Raw genomic sequence first — 19,821 nt, 5'->3', positions numbered from 1 at the left:
CCAACTCTGATGGCCTTCATCAGAGCTTTTGTAAGCTTTCTTAAGGACTGCCAATTGAAACCAAACGTTTCATTTTAATAGAGGAAAAAATGTTTTTAGTTAAAACACATCTCAAACAAAAATAAGCAATCAGCACATTTCCTGTACATTATTTAACCATTACCCTGAAAGCTAAAACACCAGAGGTTATGGATGGGTTGTAATCTTCATTTTTTTTCTATAATACTGTGCAAAAGTCTCGAGTCACCCTTTATTTTATTTATATTTTGCTTCCAAGGGGCCAGAATTTCTTGTAATTTTTAAAGTGGTCTTGAGCCATAGTTCTTCAGTGTCACAACAGGACTGAACGGACTCACGCGCAGGCTCTAAGTTTTGAAAACACAAGAGTCTTTATTACAGCAACACCAGGTGATCTATTTACAAAAGTGAGGGGAAAGCCGGGCTCCGGGGGTCCACACACAAATGGGGAAAGACGCTGAAAGTCCACACACACTCCGTCCACTCCTCACGCTCCTCTTCACACTCCACAGAAAACACCATGGCTTACTCCACTCCTCGCACACTCGATCACTCAGGTAACACAGGGGTTGGTCCAGGGAATGAGGGTCGGCAACGGTTCAGCGACGAGAAACACAGAGCTGCCATCTTATAAAGGAGCTGGAACACTCTCAGGTGATGAGCCACAGGTGCGTGGGCCAAGGGCGGGAGCCCACAGGTGAGCTCCGCCCAGGCAGAGGGAGGAGGGAAAGAGAGAAAGGGAGAGAGCAGGAACAAAAATGAAAATAAAAACATATGTAGCCATACTGAGCCGACCGGGAAGGCACAGGGACCCTGACATTCAGACTTTCTGAAGGTCTTTCAAAGGGCTTCTTTGAACACTGGCTGCTTTATATCATGCAGTACTTGTGCCCAATTATTTTCAGAGGAATGTTTTTTGTTGTTGTTTCTTTGTTTTTTAAGCCAGTTAACACTGACCTTTGAATCAGTCGAGCAATAAAAAAATCACTTAATTCAAGGGATGAACCAGTATTGTGTTTGTTTTAAATTATATCTTTAGGAAGTTTGTTACTTGCAGCCTGTTGCAAAAACACGTTTTGTTCCAATTTCTTCAGCTGAATACACAAAGAAAAAATGATAATGCACTTTGACAGGCGTAAAGTAGTATTTTACAGACACAAAGTAAGTCCCAAAGAAACAGGATGCATTTTCAGCATGATAATGATCCCAAACCCATCACTACAGTAAAGCATACCTGGATAGACAAATACAGAATGAAACACTATCACTCATGCAATGGCCTCTCCAGCAGAGCCATTTATGTTTGCAAGTTTCAGTAAACTCCTAGCCTAGCCTTATCTCTAAGGCTAGGCATTATATTCCGCATGAGGACCTGGAGAAGCTTATTCACGCTTTTGTGACCTCCAGGTTGGATTATTGTAACTCCTTGTACTATGGTCTTCCCTCTTCTCTTCTTCTTAAACTGCAAACAGTCCAAAATGCAGCAGCCCGCCTTTTGACTGGTACCAGGAAATTTTGCCATATTACCCCTGTCCTAGCTAGCCTGCATTGGCTGCCCATAAAGTACCATATTCAATTTAAAATATTACTCCTTACTTTCAAAACTATTAATAAATTAGCGCCAAGTTATCTTAGTGAACTTCTCAAACCACATACTCCTGCTAGAACACTCAGATCTGCCACTCAACTACTTCTGACCCAACCCAGATCTCGACTGAAGTCCCGGGGTGACCGTGCGTTTGCTCTGGCTGCCCCGGTACTGTGGAATACCCTTCCTCTCGACCGCCGCGCATCTGACTCCATTGCACTGTTCAAATCACGATTAAAAACCCACTTATTCAATCTTGCCTTTCCCTCTAGTTAATATTTCTTTTATGATTTTATATCATGCACTTCTATGCTCATTTAATTTCTTGTTTGCTCTGTACCTGTTGCTTTCCTATGTATTAGTGACAGTTATCTGTTTGCATATTTAGTACTTGCTTTGGTCCTATTTCTATTATCCTCCTCCTATACTCTATTTTACTTGTTAAGCACCTTGGCATACCCTTGGTTTTTAAGTGTGCTTTATAAATAAAGTTTATTATTATTATTATTATTATGTATTTCCCATATTTCCCTAGCAAAATATAAAGGAATGAGTGATTACTTAAAACGTTTACACAGTATTGTATAACAAAGGTTTTTACAGTCATAAATTAATTGTTTTGACCTCCTTCAGCCTTCTCTCTACTTTCTTGTTACTTTTTTAAGTCATCCTTCCAGTCCTTACCTTTTGTTTGGCTCCCATTGCACAAGCTGAATTCAATGAAGTTCTCTGTATAGCTGTGACATCATTCTGTCTGATAAAACATTGTCCAGGTGATAATGAAGCATCGTCTGATCAACCACAAAGACGATGTTGGCACCTGTAGCTCAGAAATTTAGCCAGCAGATGGCAGTGCATGACAATGGCTATTTCAGCAGAGGCAGCGTCATCACAGTCAGCTCAATACAGCAGGAAGAACAAATGAATGAGACAAAAAAAAATGAATTGCAAATGCCACGTATAGTATACGGGGATTGAATTCTGAGTATTTCACAGAGATTAAAGGGATTTAGAGAAATGTGCTTGTGTGATAACCTGTTAGGAAAGTAGCATTTGCAAAAGACAAATCAGGATTGTCTAATTCTGCTTCATCCAAAAAGGCAGACATCATGTGGTTCTGAAATGTGTTCATGTAAGATTTCAGGCCAACATGGCAATCTGTTGGTACAAACCAACCAGGAAACATTTCTGAGCCCCCTTACAGAGGTGTACTTATGTAGAATTTTGATGTATCAGCACTTTAACTGAGTATTTATTTTTCTGAAAACTTTTTACTTTTATTTCCTACATTTTTAAACAGATATCTGTACCTTCTGCTTCTTTAACAGGCTTGTTACGTTAGGTTAAACGGTATCATTTATAGCGTTTATACTCGGGGGTTAAAGTAGGCCCTGAAGAGGTCCAGGTGTCCATAAGTTGTGGTCGTGGCACTTCAGATTCAGATGTTTCTATCAGCTCAACAAACATCAGCAAACACACAAACTGTCTGTGTGCATTCTGCCTCACGGTGTGTTGGTAACTAAAGGTCCAGCTGCTGTATTTCACAGGGAGAGAAAAGAGTGCGCGATAACTTCACTCAGAGATGTAGAAACATGTAGGAAGACAGAAAGGAGAGACTTTATATATAAAGATAAGAACTTCTCAGTGACGCTTGATTAATGGCAAATTTAAGGCTTACGTGTGATGTCATAATTTTAATAACATGATGGATTTATATATGATGTGTTTTGATTAATTATGCATTTTCGTTTTGTGAAACGTTCCTGCAAAACAAACAAAGCTACACTAATGTTGTGTTACTCAAATGGTGCACGAAAATACTGTTTAGTAGTTATGTGCAAGATAAACAGGTTAGTTTGCAGTACTGATGTGAACTCACAGTGAAGCACTGTGTTGGACTGGTGCACAGTGGGTGGCTGAGGTGCTGATAGTCAGATTTAGGTTACGGCAAGTGTAGCAGAGATTAATTTGTATATAATCTGATGATGCTTAGATGAATTCGCTGAATTCTTACTTTATACCGTGTGGTGTAAAGGCAGTATAAACAGTATAGTGTCCGGGTAGGGGATGGACATCAGCCATGATAGCTTGTGAAACTGCTGACATCTTGCTTAATTCAGTTGTGTAAATCCACAAAGAACAGCAGGTCAGCTGATCACGCCATGTACACAAAGAAAATCTGCTGGAGCTCACATTAGAAGTTATTGTGAGCTGTAATTCTTTTCCCTATGCTGATCTACTTCAACCGATCTTAGGGTTTTCCAACCTGCTGAAGTAAAGGGTTCAGTAAAGGGAATTTTAACACATAACAGATTCATTAGAATTAGAATTTAAATTTGAATAATTCTTGGTTTTTCATGTAGCAATATTATTTTACTAACATATTAATGTAGCACAAGGCTCAGTTAACTTTGTACAGAAATAGCTCGTATAATTGTCCTTCAAGAAGATACTTTTTACTTTCTTTCTTTGAGTGCATTTCAGAGCCTGTACTTTTTCACTTTTAATGGAATAAAAAAACATCAACGTTTACTGGAGTATTTTTTTAACCCAGGTATCTGTACTCCTTCTTAAGCAAAGAAAGTCTGTACTTTTGCCACCTCTGCCCCCTTATAACACTTGTCTCTGGTGGCCAATTCTTTCTCCTTTTCTTCCCCTCAAAGGAACGTAGAGGTCAGGGTTCACCTTCACAACAATCCCCTGGATGTTATTGAGTACTGACACAACCTTGAACTCTAGCAGAAGGACATAGTAGCTCATCAGCATGCCAACCTGTTAGTTTATTTTGTTAATATTAGTTTATTAGCACTGGAACAAAATGCCTCTCACCTATGTGCCTGTTTTCTAGTTCAAAGCAAAGCATTGCTCATGGGTGCACTGACTTTTGTTTAACCTGTACTGGCTTTATTAGCAAATACTTTGACCCTTCACACACCCAGGCAGACACAGCTGAATGTCATAGTCACTGTTGTGTAAGGCTGCTGACGCATGGAGGAGGATAAAGTTCATTCTAACCTAAAGTGGGACATTCAGTAGTTCAAATGTGTTCCAACCAGGACTAGTAAATGTTTCTTCATGCTGGGCTTTTCTTTAACTCTGAAGTACTTATTTTCTGTAGAGGCAAAGACATTTCAAGCCAAAGGGGAATCAGCTAAGCTTTTCTGTGCACAAGTCATTTACCAATAATAATAACACATTTGTAAGGTGTAATAAAGTTAAACTTTTATTGCAAACCAAACATGGTCACGTAAATCTTAAACAATTTTTACAATTTACAGTACATTTAACATTGTTACATACTGTATACATATTTAAGCATACCTTTAGTCATTTTTTGTTGTTGAATATACATTAAAACTAGTACACAGAACTCCAAATATACAAACAAACTTAAATACCGTCAAACTGCATTACAGCAATATTAAAATGGAATGTTCAGTTAAAGTGTCAGCCCGTCCGCGGGCTGCCGTTAACATTACTGCGTGGCAGGTGGAAGACTGGAGGAATGAGGGGGAACTCGGTCGGCGAGCAGCTCTCCCCAAAACATTGCACAACACATCCCTCTTGTCGCCACCTAGCAGCAGCAGTGCGCTCTCTTTCCATCTATCAGCATTGTTGTTTTATGTGCAAAAGAAGACGTGAAACATCATTCGAGTTCTAACATGTCACATGTTAAAGACAGAAGAATTGGATTAACTTAGTGCTACATCTTTCCTCGATAGTGACTTCAACAAAACCAAAAAAAAAATCAGGTGCAGAGCAGATAAAACTCTGATGTTAGTGTCGACACAGTCAAACTCAAATGATGTAAGTTCTGATGGAGAGAAAAAAATATAAAGGCACCTTGTAGAAAAATTAAATTACCCCATCTGTCTCTCTGTAACATTCGGTTTTTAAATAACTCCCTTTTCAAAACACACGGAAAGTACATGAAAAGAAACTAAAGCACCAAAATGAATGTCATCTCCAAGCTACTCATTCGCGCTCAAAAGGTAAGGTCCTCACAGGTGGTAGCAGAAATCTCAAGAGGGAAGGTTCTTTCGCTACAGAGATGAAAATGGAAATCTTCTCTGGGCCTGGTCCGGCCTTCCTCTCTTTGAAAAAGGTGGGAACTTGGACGTGTGCTTGTATCTCGTGGCGTCGGGATCAAGGGGAGCTTTTAAGCTGCCTGTGTGCAAACGACCTCCACTATCAGGAAATAGATGAACAACTGAAGGCTGAAAGGGGACTGCAGGTAGTGAAAGTAAAAGCTTGAGGATCAGAACTCCAACTGGGCATCCTCTTGTGGCAAGCATTCAAGAGTTGCAGAGGATGTGGCAAAGTACACATGTTTAAAGTCTTTGTAGATGCAGAGTTGTCGCGGGGTTAGGTTTCGGAGATGTCCATCATTCTGATGGTAAACATTGAGTGGGGTCACGATGCAAGTCCACGGGCATGCCTCGTTTCATGCCCAATAAGTCTAAACTAGTGTCTATGATAAGTGCCTGTGTTTAAATCCTATAGGTAGGAGTCCATAGATGGGGCATAAGAGAAGCCCACAAAGGCCTCGGCCGCCTCTTTGATGCTGGCTGTGACGAGTGCACTGTCTGGGGAGCAACCGATGGAGCTGGGTACCGGCTCGTCTGTGAACTCCGGATCAAAGTGCCGTAGGTCATTGGGCCCCGTCTGCATGAGAGAGGAAGGAGCAGGGAGACAAGCAGGAATTAGCCAACCTTTAAAATACCTTACCATAGTTGGAAATTTATTAAGTGACGATGTTTCATGCTCTTTAGTTACGTTGTGTAAATACTAAGAGCGGGTACAGTGAAAATTCATAAAGCTGACTTTCTCAGGGCTTAACAGAGTGTTAAAAAAGGGGAGCATACCACATTGGGGTTGAAGGGAGGGGTGATCTTCTTTGCATTGAGGTCATCCCAGTTGATGGGGGTGAAGAATATGTGGTTCTTAATTTCAATCTGGAAAAGAAATGACAAAACAATTAAATGATGCTCGTCACCACGTGTGGTGTGTAAACAATCAAATGAGATGGAGACTTACGAAGTCGTCGGAGCAGCCCAGTCTCTTTGTCCGGTCTTTTTGCAGCAGGCCCTCCAGCAGGTGTCTAGCCGAGTTGGAAATGTTGGGTTTCAGCTGCAGTGGCTTGTTCAGGATGTTGTCGTACATCTCTGCTGTGTTGCGGCTGTAGAACGGAGGCTGGTGGCAGAATAAAAGAGGAAATTAGCATAAATGCCTGTAATATTTTCAGTGTTCCAAATAAGACAACAGTAAATATCTAATTTTATTCCAATTTAAAGTAATGTAATATGATTAGAAGTACTCACCAGGCCATACAGCATCTCATAGAGAACAGCTCCTAAACACCACCAGTCTACTGTCCTGTCATACGGCTGCTTGTGCAACACCTCAGGAGCCAAATACTGCAGAGGGAGAAAAAGAACAAAAGATGATAAGAAATGGTAAGTTAAAACGGTCAGCTATTACAGACAACTGTGAGAAAACCTTAACAGCAGAGCCACACTGAACAGCTTCTCCTTACCTCTGGAGTACCGCAGAAAGTTGATGTTGTCCCATTGGGTTCAATGTTCTCTTTGCAGAGTCCAAAATCTGTGAGAATGATGTGTCCTTGGGAGTCCAGCAGGATGTTTTCTGGTTTCAGGTCTCTGTAGACAATGTTTAGTGAGTGCAGGTATCCCAGTGCGCTGGCGATCTCTGCTGCATAGAACCTGGCTCTGGGCTCGAGGAAGCAGCGCTCTCTCTGCAGGTGGTAGAACAACTGGAACATAGAGGGAAACAGAAAAAAGTGTCTTTGAAACAAGTGCAGAGAGCAGTTTTGTTCCTGATAACTAAACTTGATTACACTGTTAGAATTATATATATAAGTAGGGGTAGGAAATTAATGGATGAAAAAAGACAGAGACAGAAAGGAAACCGGATGGGAGGAAATTAAGAGGCAGGATGGCGACAGCTTAAAAAGTTTGACAAGAGAAGACAGATGAATTGAGGACCAAAGGTGGAGTGAGAGACCGGCAGGATGGAGGGAAAAAGAGAGAAAGGAGAAAAAGAGAGTAAATGCATCCTGCTTCCTGATGAGGCCCATATTTAATCAGCACTGTCTTTGCTCGTCCAACAATCACAGGAAATTAGCTCGATTAGAGGCACACCAAGTCTGAATGGCGCTGCTATTTTTGGCCCACAGTTTTTTCTGCTGTCCCAACCCCCCCTCCTCGATGATTTCCTGAGAGGTGTTTCCTTTAGTTTAAAAGAAAAAAAAAAACAGAGAGCAGCAGCTTCTATTCTTCTTCTCATGACAGGATATCCCCTCTGTCTGTCTCTGCTCTGTCTCATCTTTGTTTCTGATCTGGAAAGGCATTACTATTCCTTTAAACTCCTCCTCAGTTTACAGGTCACGTCTGGTGCCTCTGTTCCCTTTCGTTTCTTCCTCTATCTCAAAGTTATCCTCTAATTTATTCGACCTTAATTCCAGCATTAAATAGATCAGACTGTCCATCTTTCTACGTGTCAGCAGTTGAGCTAGTAACTCACTTCTCCGCCATTGATGTAGTCCAAGATGAAGTACAGTTTGTCCGCTGTTTGGAAAGAATAGTGCAGGCCCACCAAGAACGGGTGCTTGACATTCTTCAACAGCACATTCCTCTCTGACATAATGTGTTTTTCCTGATTGAAACAAAGAGAGGTGGTTAGGGGGGATGACATGAACACACCTTGCGTGGTATGCTTGCAATTTGTGTGTACGAGTTCAAATTCAAAAACATGTCTGCAAGCACACATACCTCCTTCTTCTTGAGAATGGCCTTCTTCTGTAAGACTTTCACAGCGTAGAAGTTGTCATCCGTGCGATGGCGTGCAAGCAAAACCTTTCCGAAGCTACCCTTGCCGATAACCTTGAGGAAGTGGAAGTCGCTGGGCTTGGCCGAAGGATTGGATGATGGGCCGAGGTTGATCTGTTGGGATGGACTGGGCTGTGAGGGAAGGACAGAGATGATTAAAAAAAGTTGGAGCCATAACATGTATGATAAGCATGAAAACAGAGGATATGCCCGTATATTGCACAATTCATTTTACTTACAGGAGGAGAGGGGTTTGTGTTCATGAGCTCAGGATCCTGAGGAGGACTCAAGTTCAGGATGGACTGAACCTCGGAACTGAAAAACAACAACAACCACACCGAGTTCAAACTTAGTTCATCTCCACACAAATGACCAAAGATTTGCACTAATATGAAAAGACTAACATCATTCCACACATCAAATATTTCTTCAGTGCAGTATAACTAGAATGTTTGGTTGGGTTTCCCAATGTTTCAATCTCCACTCTGAGCGCAGAACAATAATATGAGTCAGATGTGAGTTGATACTCACTGCTTGCAGGCGTAGGAGTTTGTGGCTAGCCTCTGAATGAAGTCGTTCAGACCCATCCTCCTTTGTTTCATAAAAGCTGCAAAACAATGGAAAAAAGAAGACGGATGGAAAGATTATTTACACTGGACTAAAAAGGAAAAAAGCAACATAGAGATTCCACTAATCATCATCATAAATTAAAATCTTGTTGTTATCCATACCCGTGACTAATGCCACTAGCCCTCTAGACTTCGAGTAAGTCAGCACAGGCTCTTGCGTTTCTGTTATGACCGTCATGATGAGTTAAAAAGCAGCTCCGCGATTCCAGACTGCCAAAAACCAAACTCCATCTAGCCCTGGCACTCGCTTTACATAGGGCTACGAAGAGGGAGGAGCTGTCTCTCTCCACCCCATACGCCACAACACTCCATACCCCCTACTCCACCTCCCGGGTGGGCGTGATCCTTGGTAAACATTTAGCTTTGGTAAGTGAACCAAGAGAAGGCGATCGATCCCGTTTTTCGACAAATCAGCGGTCATTGCGCTCCCAACGCGTCATGGCCGCACATCAGCCGTGCTTGCGTCAAAAACATGGACAAAAGGCAGAAAAAAAGATGTGATTACTACTGTACTCACTGTAAAGTTGGAATGGTATTTGCACATAAGTTTGTGCAATACCATTCCAACTTTAACACCCCCGAGAGTAAGGCGAGAGTCAGGCAGTCTGAACCGACCACGAAATAAACACATTTTCAATCTACACACACAAAAACTGCAAACACAAACCCTATGGGCAAATGAAATCCAGATGTATCCAGTAAACAGCCTAACATATGGTGCCACTTAGTGTTTCAGGCATACAGGATGGACTTTGTCTTACAAATGAGTGCACACTAAAACAGAACTGATCGAGACATTCGTGACTGTTCCACAAGTCCCTGTTTATTTCTGTCATTCCTGCACCGTGTGTATTCGCGCTGAGTGTACAGTAAGGTTCAGTACAAATAATTTGATAGCCTCGTCACGAGGACTATCAAGTTCAATTTTTGGCTGTTCCTCTTTTAAAACCGTCGGGAGTGACGCAGGCTGTCCCGGCACACAAAGGACAAGAGGGAGAGCCTGAGCCGAGGGAGGCCAGATGCCAAGAAAAGCCACTGGTAGTGGAAAAGTACAGAGTGAAACTCCTGTACACAGTCAGTCCAAAGTAAAACAAAGACGAAACAGTGTGTTTTTAACTTACCAGTAAGAAAAAAGCAAAGTATTAGAATATGAGGGTTGAAAAAATGTGTGTAACAATGCAGAAAATGATTAGTTTTCTGCGCTGGCACACTTGAAGAGCAGACGGGCTCAGTTATACACGGTTATGTAAGGCACCTGGTTCAAGTTCTATCTACACCCCTCCGTGGAATGTGCGTAAGATGATATCTCATGTGAAGGCCAAAAGCACTTAATCGAGACGCCGATCACTGTGCGTGAGGAGAACGGAGACAAACGCACTCTAAGTACCAAAGTGGCGCCGCACAATTTTTGAAACACAAGAAAAATGCATTTTTAAAAGATCTCAATTCCGTAGTTAATATCAAAAGAAAAAAAACTGCACTGCAATAAGATTCCACAGAAAACAAACCTTTCAGCTCGGAAGTTTTCTTTTTGTCTACCTGCAGCATCACCGGAGCTCAACAAGTTGCAAGAGAGACTTACCAAGCTCTCAGCTGCGCTTTTAAAGAGACTCTCTATCAGCAAGACAATTAAATAGATATGAGCATCATAAATGGCCTGCATTTGTATAGCGCTTTTCTAGTCCATAGGACCCCAAAGCGCTTTACACTACATTCAGTCATTCACCCATTCACACACACATTCACAATGTGATGGCAAGCTACATTGTAGCCACAGCTGCCCTGGGGCGCACTGACAGAGGCGAGGCTGCCGGCGAGGCTGCGAGGCTGCCGGACACAGGCGCCACCGGGCCCTCTGACCACCACCAGTAGGCAAACACGGGGTTAGTATCTTGCCCAAGGATATTTGGCATGCAGCCTGGGATCGAACCACCGACCTTCTGATTAGTGGCTGACCTGCTCTGCCACCTGAGCTACAGCCACCCCTAAATCCAGGTCATGGGATTATGGGATGAATGGGAGCCCCCCCACCCCCACATACACCAAGTATGTGTGCCTGTGTTTTCTTCGCAGGACACACTGACACACACAGACATGCACAAACTGTGTTAGAAGCGCTTGCTTTGCATTAGTTAACTATTAAAATACGCATACCTGCGCCGTAAGTGTATAAAAAAAACCCCACTGCGGATTTGTAGTTTCCTACAAGTGTACGATCCAAATACAACAGCGATTTTTTTTCTTTCTTTCTTTGTAAAACGATTGCCGGTGTTTTCAAAAGTATACTGAGCGTACTTACACGTCAGAGATGTCGTTTTGTCTTTCATGTGGATGCTTCTATATCCCAATCACTACTAGAACAAAGGTTTGGCTCCTCGGCAGGGAGGTAATCGAACTACACCGCATTCCTTTTCTTGAAGACCTTCATCCAGCATTTTTTTTTCTTCTTTCTTTAAAAGGGCGGAGACGTCCCGCCTCTATTTCCTTCCACTCTCCAAGTTTTGTGTTTCGTTGCATGGTTGCATGACTTTTCTCGAGGGCGGGGGTTTTGCTGCCTTCAAATGCTCCCCTTGAGTTTGCTCGAGTTGTAAGTTAAGCGTTTAAACTTTGAACTTTAATTTAAAAATACCCCGTGATCCTGATGATAAGTGGAAAAGGATGAATGGATGAATAAAAGTGTCCACACAAAAATGCACATGTTTATTTCCACCCTACATTGATATGGATTTAAGGGTAAGGCTAATATTAAGTATGAGCTAATAATCCTCATCATCCATCTGTATTGTATACTTGGGATTGTACTTCCCTGTGACAGCATTACGAAGCTGGGTTATAGTTAAAGGCTAAGTGTAGAAGAAGAATAACATTTCCCCCTTTAAAAAAAAAGTTCATTTTCATATCCAGTGTTTTTCCACCAGCCACCCGAGGTTCACACGCTGCGCTCAGAATTAAAAAAGATGCAGAAATTCACAGAGTTGGCAAGTTGGCCGTTGCCAGTGTTTGGGCCTTTAATTAACCTGTCTATTGATGAAATGCTTTCTCATTATCCTGAGTACTTTTATCTACCTGATATGTTCTTACGGTAGTGTCTTTCATGAATTTTCCCATATTTCTTTTTCTTTGGGAGTCTTTGGGAGTGAGTGAGATAAGGCATCTCAGTGATAAGTGAAAGGAAGCAGGGGAGGTGAGGATACAAATGACAAGGCAGTGATCATTTATTGCAGTTCTGCACGAACTCTGACGTAAACTGCGCCTTTTTCAAAAAAAAAGTTGTGCAATGCAGTTTATGTTATTTTTATCTTAATTTTTTGTGGGTATTTATTAACAGTGCCTTGGCACACCTGTGTCAGGAGCAACAGGAGCAATGCCGAGTTCTTATCGATTAATGAGCTAAACCTTGGAGCCTGAATATGTCTGCTTTTCATGAAATTATTTAGCCTTGGTCTATTCTGAGAAGCCGTTTTCTCTTTTTTGATCAGCTGCAAGCATCAACATTTATATAGTCGGTTAAAAACAGATTACATAAAAGTTATAAATTCCTTTGCATGTTATGACATGACAACTCTGTACTTGTTGGAGAAACACTTGTTGGCAAGCGCAGCTGTAAGATGTTTCTTGTGGTTGCACACCAGGTTTGCACACGTTACTAGGGGGGATTTTGGACCACTCCTCTTTACAGAAACTCTATAAAACCTTTCAGTTTCAATTGTCATGTTGGAAAATCCACCTTCAGTGTTCTCTCTAAGGGAAGGAGGTTCTCTGCCAAGATTTGATGGTGCATGGACCCTCAGTGCCAAGAAGTCGTCCTGTACCCTTAGCAGAAAAACAGCCCAAAGCATAATGTCTCCACCTCCATGCTTGACTGTGGAGATGTTCTGTGGAGATGTTCTTTGGGACATGCTCAGCATTTCTGACATAGCAGGTCGAGTTGAAGCCAAAGAGCTCCATTTTGGTTTCATCTGACCACACTTTCTTCCTTGCCTCTCTGAATCATTTAGACGTTCAGTGGCAAACTTAAGGGTCTGTACATATGCTTCTATTACATCGTAGCGTGTTACCACTCGTGTCCTTGGTGACTGTTGTCCCATCTGCCTTCAGATCATTAACAAGCTCCTCCCGTGTAGCTTGCAAAGCAGTTTATAACTTTTATGTAATGTGTTTTTTATATCTGGATTTTTAGTTGATGTTCTTTCTCTCTCCATTAAAATGAAACTTCCATAAAAATTAAAGACTGTTCACGTCTTTGTACGTGAGCAAACTCAAATTCAGCAGGGGATCAAATAATTATTTCCCCAGAGTCTGATTGATATGTTGGCTATTAGGAATCTGCACACTGTAGTTTTGCTCACGGGCACTTATAAAACTACCCTGCCAGTCTTGGTGTTCTGAATCGAACTTTCTAGTCTCACACTCAAAGATGAGAATTGTGCAGAGTCAGGTTGTTTCCATGGGTGACTCTGCAGTTTTTTAAATACAGCCTCAACTTTTTACTGCTGTCTCTTCTTCTCCCTTAAGTCAGGGCAAAATCTATTATTAATCTGCCCACCACAGCCACCTGATTCACACACTCACACATACACATAACGCTGAGCTGGAGGGCAAAACAAACCTGCAGGGAGTCTGAAAGGACATGCAAGCACCCACAAGCCTGAAGAGAGACCCACAGAGCACACTTTCTAAAAAAGGGAGAAAGGGCACAAGAGTACTTGGAAGCACATCCTAAATTTGCTCCACATGCCCGTCCTCACTGCACCACCAAGAACTGAGTGAAAGATATTTATTACTGAGGCAGTGCAAGGTGCTGTGTGGTAGTGACATCCTTCAACGGGCATTTAATCTACGATTCTGCGTGACACTTCAGCAACACTCCGCGTGGGATTAAAACTGACATCTTTTATCAACATTCGGAAAATTCAGAAATGCCACACAAGTTGAAGCATCTAATATTTCTTCCTTCAAAAAATAGCAAGATGACAGGAAAATGACATACCAAGAGAGAGCTACTGTAGTGCTGAACTTGAAAAATTAGTCTTTAGCAGAATGACTTGCATTTTGTCCTCAGAGGAATGGCTGAAAATATAGCCATTTCTGCACTGAGGGAGAAGATTTAAAAAGATGACGATGAAGACGAAGAAGAAGACGCTGCCTTACCTTCGTCAGGGTGTAAGCATTGATCTTCACTCTGCACTTGTTTGGTCATAGCCAAGAGTCGAATGAAATGAGAGCAAAGTGTTGAGCGAAGATCAGAAGAGAGGAAGAAATTGGAGCGAGGGAGCGGCTGTAACAAAGGTTCTCTCAGTGTTTTTCCTATCTGGCCTGCTTTCGCCTCAGGATTCGCAGGCTGCTCCAAGCTCAGGCCTGAACAAGAGGAGGCTCCCACAATACTCACGCTGTGTGTTTGCTGCCTATGTGTGTGAGACACTAGTATGTTATGTAACCCGTGAGTGGCACTGCCATCAATGCCAAAGAAATAACTGACTCACACAGAGACCCTGTGAGCCATGAAAGGACAGGATGGGGTTGACTTGGTGCAGGATATTAGAGTTGTAGTATACATGGAAACACAATCCTGCTGCCTCATCCCACCCACCTTTAGCATAGCCACACATACACAAAGACCGGCATATGCCCATTTTCATCCTGTTTCCGGCATCTGGCATCCGTTTATTAAATACGCTCATCTCTTTCAGCCTCTCATCCGTCCATGTCCTAATGTCCACTCTTTGTGTGTCGAGGATGGTGAGGGTGCTTGTGAGTAAAGCTGATCTGGTGATGAATGTGAATGAGCCTTGGCGATGAGGAACCAAATGACACTGTTATATAAAGTCCTCGGCTGTTCACAGAGGACAGCTAGGCTTTTATTTTGGACATGGAGGACTGTCAGATGGCCCGCTTGACTATCAATATCGATACCGCATCCTTTGCTTCCCGGTTTGATCTTTGCTTTGATGGACATGTCCACTGGGTCACCTGTGGCATTTGAGGCGTATATGTTTGGCCCTGAAGTTTCCTAATCACTTCCTTGAAGTAAAATGGCAAGTCACTCAATCACCAAAAATTCCCATTTCCTTGAAATGTTTATGTAACTCCAGGAAGACACTCATGATAGTGTCAGAGATGGCATAGCGTTTTACTAGAAAACTGTTACATCACTGTTACATTTTTATTTTTATCTGTGATTAGTAGCTTAGCTGAGAAAAGTGGAGCAAGCTAATCTCGACCTATATATATTTCTATTAAAGGTCTTATTATTAATTTTTAAGGTGTAATACAAATTAATGTGTTCAGACTTTCTTCTCAGTCCTGTGATATCACTTTGGATTTGCAGTGTTATTATGGAATTGTATATTATATTACGAATTATATGCATATATTTGTGTTGTATTTGCAAATATGTGCGTGCTGTGTGTAGGCGTGAGCAGCATGTTTGTGTGTTAAGCGCTGAAAGGCAGGTTGACACAGGTAAATGATGCGTCATACACGCAGGGAAAAAAAGAGTAAATAATAGCTTTAAAACAGACCTTTTGATAATATTGTACATCAGAACAAAAGGAAAATTTGAGAACACGCACCCCCTCATGCACACACTCAAATCCAGGCTTAGCAATTAACATGTTATATAAACCTGCTGCCACAGGGAAAAGCACCATAAGTCAATGTGTACATGCTGATTTATAGCACTAGCATATTTGTGTTTCCAGTAAGGGTTTCTTTTGCAAGTAGTGTTGGTTACATAAGACTGCCCTTATTGAGAGGAGTAAAAAAATAACACAGGCATGGTTTCCTCTGTAAAAATTAGCCAGTCAGATCCCTGCTCCCTATAATTATTATTATTACTGGATCAATCCCTCAGTCTTTGTCTCTCTGCACCGCTTCATGTGTCACATACATCGGTGCATCACTGTAAACGACTCATATGTGACGGTCCTCAACTTCTAAGTACTCCAAAAGCCACTAATTGCTCAATGTGGATCGACAGGATGTAGCAGCATGACAGCGGAGGCCACAGGAACAGCTTGTCACCATCTCCGCTAATTGCTTGGATTTCTATCCATCCGCTGAAAACTCCCATTATTAACAGGCACACTACTGCCAGCCAAAAAAAACCCCCAAAAAACCAGAATACGGTTCTTGTCACATTTCTTACCTGCAGATCTGCAGCACAGTTGCTGCAGTAGTACAGAATGCAAGTTTACTTCAGGACTGTGCTTAAGCTCAAACAGGCACTTAAACTTCAGATTTAAAATGTTTTGCCGACTATGAAATACCTTTCTCTTGTAAAGGAAAATATATTTTTTTAGCTATAAAAGCACTGAATTTTACGAGGTTTTGTACAGGCCTTGATAAGCAACTATCACACCGCTGTTATCGATTGCAAATTTATCATATTAATTGTTAACTGATCATTTGAAAACCCTTTTTTAAACTATGTGAGCATAACTCTAGTTAAGTGTCTGGTTCATCAGCCTCCACACATTTGAGAACACTTTCAAAATGGCTAGTCATTTTTCTAAAACTCCAAAGTTGTTGGTTACTCCAATGCAAAGCAACCTAAAATCTCAATACGAGAGTGTGTACTACTCCCTTCACAGAGCAGCCCAACTGCCTCAAACCACAGCAGAAAAATAAGCTGCATCAATGAGCAATTGGACAAGAAGAAACAGACCTCTAACAGGTCCTCAGATGACAAAAGTCAGATTTGTGTAGGGAGTAGTACACGCCATTGTACTGCACCTTTAATTCTTAGAACAAAAATATTTGTTCTAAATATTTTGGGCACTACAAATGCTTATGAATGAGAACATTTCTGTATAGATAAAGTTTATATGATAAGCTTTTTGCAAATGACGCACTTTGATTGTCGTCTAATCACTGGAAGGTCACTGGTTCAAATCTTAGCTGCTCCAACAAGTCAAAGTCAAGCAAGGATACAGCCCAAAGAAACAGAACCTTAGCCATTAAAAGCTTATTTCTGCAGTAATAATAAACAACAATATAGTAACAGTCATATAACACTGGTATTTAAATGCAATATGGTTCTTCTTGTGGTTCTTTATAGCACTAAGTGACATTTACGTATTACTTAAAATTTCACTTTCTACACAGTTAATGATAGTACAAGCAAATAATTTAATTGGAAACAGATAGCTCCTAAAGATTCTGTACAATTCCAGTGCAAAGCAGGAAATGCTAAATGTTGCCTTTCATCTGATATTTATTACTTAGAATTAATAAACTGAATTTGCAAAGAGGGAGGAAAGTGGTTCGTGGGAACGCACACACAGAGACACACACGGACATACTCGGTGGAGCCTATGCTTTGGCTATTGTGTTAATTGACAGCCACTGAAAGAAGATAGGCAGTGTGTGCCAAAACATGTCACGCATACAGCCTATGCACTTTGTACTGGAGCTTGATTTGTGGCACAACTGTGAAGCATGATGGAAAATTAAAGTACAGTCACTTACTGTCATTTTGGCCATAAACCAAGGTAGACTTTCACCCAACTGTACACATGTAAGCAACAAGCGCCCGAGAGGTTGTAAACAGAAAAGGTCACTGCATTGTGTGCATAATGATCGGTCCTGAGGATTGCCTCTGTAACTACTGCTTTGCAAGTTTCCACAAAACAAATAAGTAATCTTGGTTTCTGAACAACAGTTATTATCCCAGGAGTTTAGAGGGTGGATCAGAGGGCAAAGTGGTGAGGTAAGGTGAAGTCACAACCTCATTAGGTTTGGACTAAGACGCAACAACAAACAAGTAGAGCAAAATGAAGATTACTTTGGACTTACAGAAAAAAATAAACGTCACTGGCGACAATAAAGAGAAATGAGCTGGGACTGCTGGAGTGGGATGGTGGAAAGAAACAACAGAGGAATACGAGTTTGTGATGTGGAGTCACAGTAGGAAAGCAGAGGGAAAGAAGGAGGAGGCAGGAAATGGAAGAATACAAAACAACAGGCTTAGTTGCTGGTTACTTACTGCTGTCACCAGGGCAACAGTAGCTGTCTGGGTCTGACTCATTGTGGTAGTACAGGTCCATAGCCTGGGGGGGAAATATGGCACCACTTAGAAAAAGCAAGTCAAATACTCAAGAGAAACAAATATAAAAGTAAGATTGTTCTTGTTATTTTAGTTGGTGTTTTAAAATCCATTTTATGGCATACATCTAAATACACTAAAGGAACAGCTATATACTGTAAAATAATATCTATGTACAGTAGAATAACACCCAAGTACAACAAAATAACATCTATCTACAGTGAAATAATCCATATCAAGACAAATTCGATTCATTGCTAGTTGATTAAAAGGTCAAAATCCATTCCTTCCCTTTAGTCGATGCTTTTTTGCTTGATTTGCTAGAATAAAATATAAAGGGGGGAAAATGCAATAAAATAAAGCTAAGCTGTTTTGAAATCATCAGTCTAAGTTGATATTCTTAACTATATAAATGGTGACTATATGAGGTGTGACCTTTTTGACTGCTGGCATTTTAAAGCACGCTGGTTTTCTCCCACACTGATTTAGGCCTTCATTCCAGCTAGCTCCCCTCGACATGTCTTATTAAGGCTGGATTCCCAGTGTGAGACTTCACTGATTCTCTTGGTTTCCTGTTCTAAAAAGTGGTTGGATCGCTTGCTTTAAACGACAGTATAACAGCATCATTGTTCTTCAGTCAGACAGAATGCCAAAATGAAACTCATCTCGTTCAGTTGGGCCAAAGACATTTACAGGATACAAGAGTTGCTGCAGGAAGACTGCAGGGAGAAAAAAGTGCCTCTGAAGCTGATATACTATGCTACATATTGATACATAGAATTTAATTGTTAATGATACTTTGGTGTCTAAATAGCATTTTATTGTTGAGGTAAGATGAGCTAGTCAACTTACAAACTGGAGCTTACATTTGCTTCTAAAAGAGCAATGCACACAGGAAGGGGCTGGGATGACTAGGCAAAAGTAATCACTGTGGATGGGTACACAGTTCTCATACTCTCAAAGGGTACCAATGGGAGTAAAGTATCCACTAACTGACCTACGACTAGGTGTGAAGCAAAATGCAGGGTTTATATAATGGATTATGCATTATATAGCTACGGGGCTTAGTTAATAAATGTCTAATATGCTTTCCAACCTATAATTTATCAATCACATGTATCCTTTGCTTCCATTGAAAGCCACTTTAATTTTTGACTCAAAGCTGAGTTGTATTTACCTCAATATCTGACCATTTCTTCTTCTAAATGATTATTTAACCTGTTCAATTACCCAGGTCTTTCAGTTTCATTGAGTTTTGATGGTCTTTGGTCATCACACCACTTCTAGTCTCTTCCTGTGTGCATGGCTCTTTATAAGTAAGCTTTCATAGAATTTTCTCTATTATTTATTTGGATTTTTTGTGAATCTGTTGCTTAAAACAAAAATAGCTAACAACTTGAATGTGGAAATGACTCTTTAATAAATTTGCTTAAAACTCATCTATATTCCAAACATGAAAAATGGGCCCTGACTAGACCAGGCAACAGACTAGAAAGACTAGATTGATAACTATAAAAGGAAAAATGTATTTTTAATGCAAAACCTTTATCTGGGAAGCATAAATAAATGTAATGGAGTCAACATATCCGCATCTGAAATTGGATGTCTTTTACTTTGTCAAAACATTTCTCTGCATGTGACAGGCAGAAATGACTCACACATACGAGTGTAAACACACAAGTCCCAATAGTA

The 19,821-nt window shown here is 41.0% G+C and overlaps 1 protein-coding gene across 4 annotated transcripts in view; it reads right to left on the bottom strand.

Moving 5' to 3' along the window:
* Positions 1 to 4,802: 4,802 nt before the first annotated feature.
* sgk1 (serum/glucocorticoid regulated kinase 1) overlaps positions 4,803 to 19,821 on the bottom strand; it is a 35,895-nt gene continuing 20,876 nt past the window's right edge. Inside the window, exons 5-14 of one of the 4 annotated variants that reach the window (XM_086263842.1) lie at positions 18,070 to 18,133; positions 8,986 to 9,061; positions 8,694 to 8,769; positions 8,398 to 8,586; positions 8,150 to 8,281; positions 7,143 to 7,379; positions 6,928 to 7,023; positions 6,644 to 6,799; positions 6,472 to 6,561; positions 4,803 to 6,271 (exon numbers count right to left, since the gene is read on the bottom strand). In XM_086263842.1, the coding sequence (XP_086119968.1) occupies positions 6,104 to 6,271; positions 6,472 to 6,561; positions 6,644 to 6,799; positions 6,928 to 7,023; positions 7,143 to 7,379; positions 8,150 to 8,281; positions 8,398 to 8,586; positions 8,694 to 8,769; positions 8,986 to 9,061; positions 18,070 to 18,133 (1,284 nt within the window). In that variant the 3' untranslated portion in view covers positions 4,803 to 6,103. Of the gene's footprint in view, positions 6,272 to 6,471; positions 6,562 to 6,643; positions 6,800 to 6,927; positions 7,024 to 7,142; positions 7,380 to 8,149; positions 8,282 to 8,397; positions 8,587 to 8,693; positions 8,770 to 8,985; positions 9,062 to 9,185; positions 10,540 to 11,382; positions 14,031 to 14,234; positions 14,661 to 18,069; positions 18,134 to 19,821 lie in introns of those variants that run through there. The other 3 variants (XM_086263844.1, XM_086263845.1, XM_086263843.1) reach the window with 3 other exon arrangements.

Source organism: Aulonocara sp. 'chitande type north' Nkhata Bay, linkage group LG15, assembly GCF_057382095.1.
Source record: "Aulonocara sp. 'chitande type north' Nkhata Bay isolate Kocher_YH1m ecotype deep benthic linkage group LG15, A_spYH_male_GT1.1, whole genome shotgun sequence".
In the NCBI taxonomy this organism is placed as follows: Eukaryota; Metazoa; Chordata; class Actinopteri; order Cichliformes; family Cichlidae; genus Aulonocara; species Aulonocara sp. 'chitande type north' Nkhata Bay.
The sequence above is the reverse complement of the archived record's forward strand: the minus strand, read 5'-3'. Positions and strand labels throughout refer to the sequence as shown.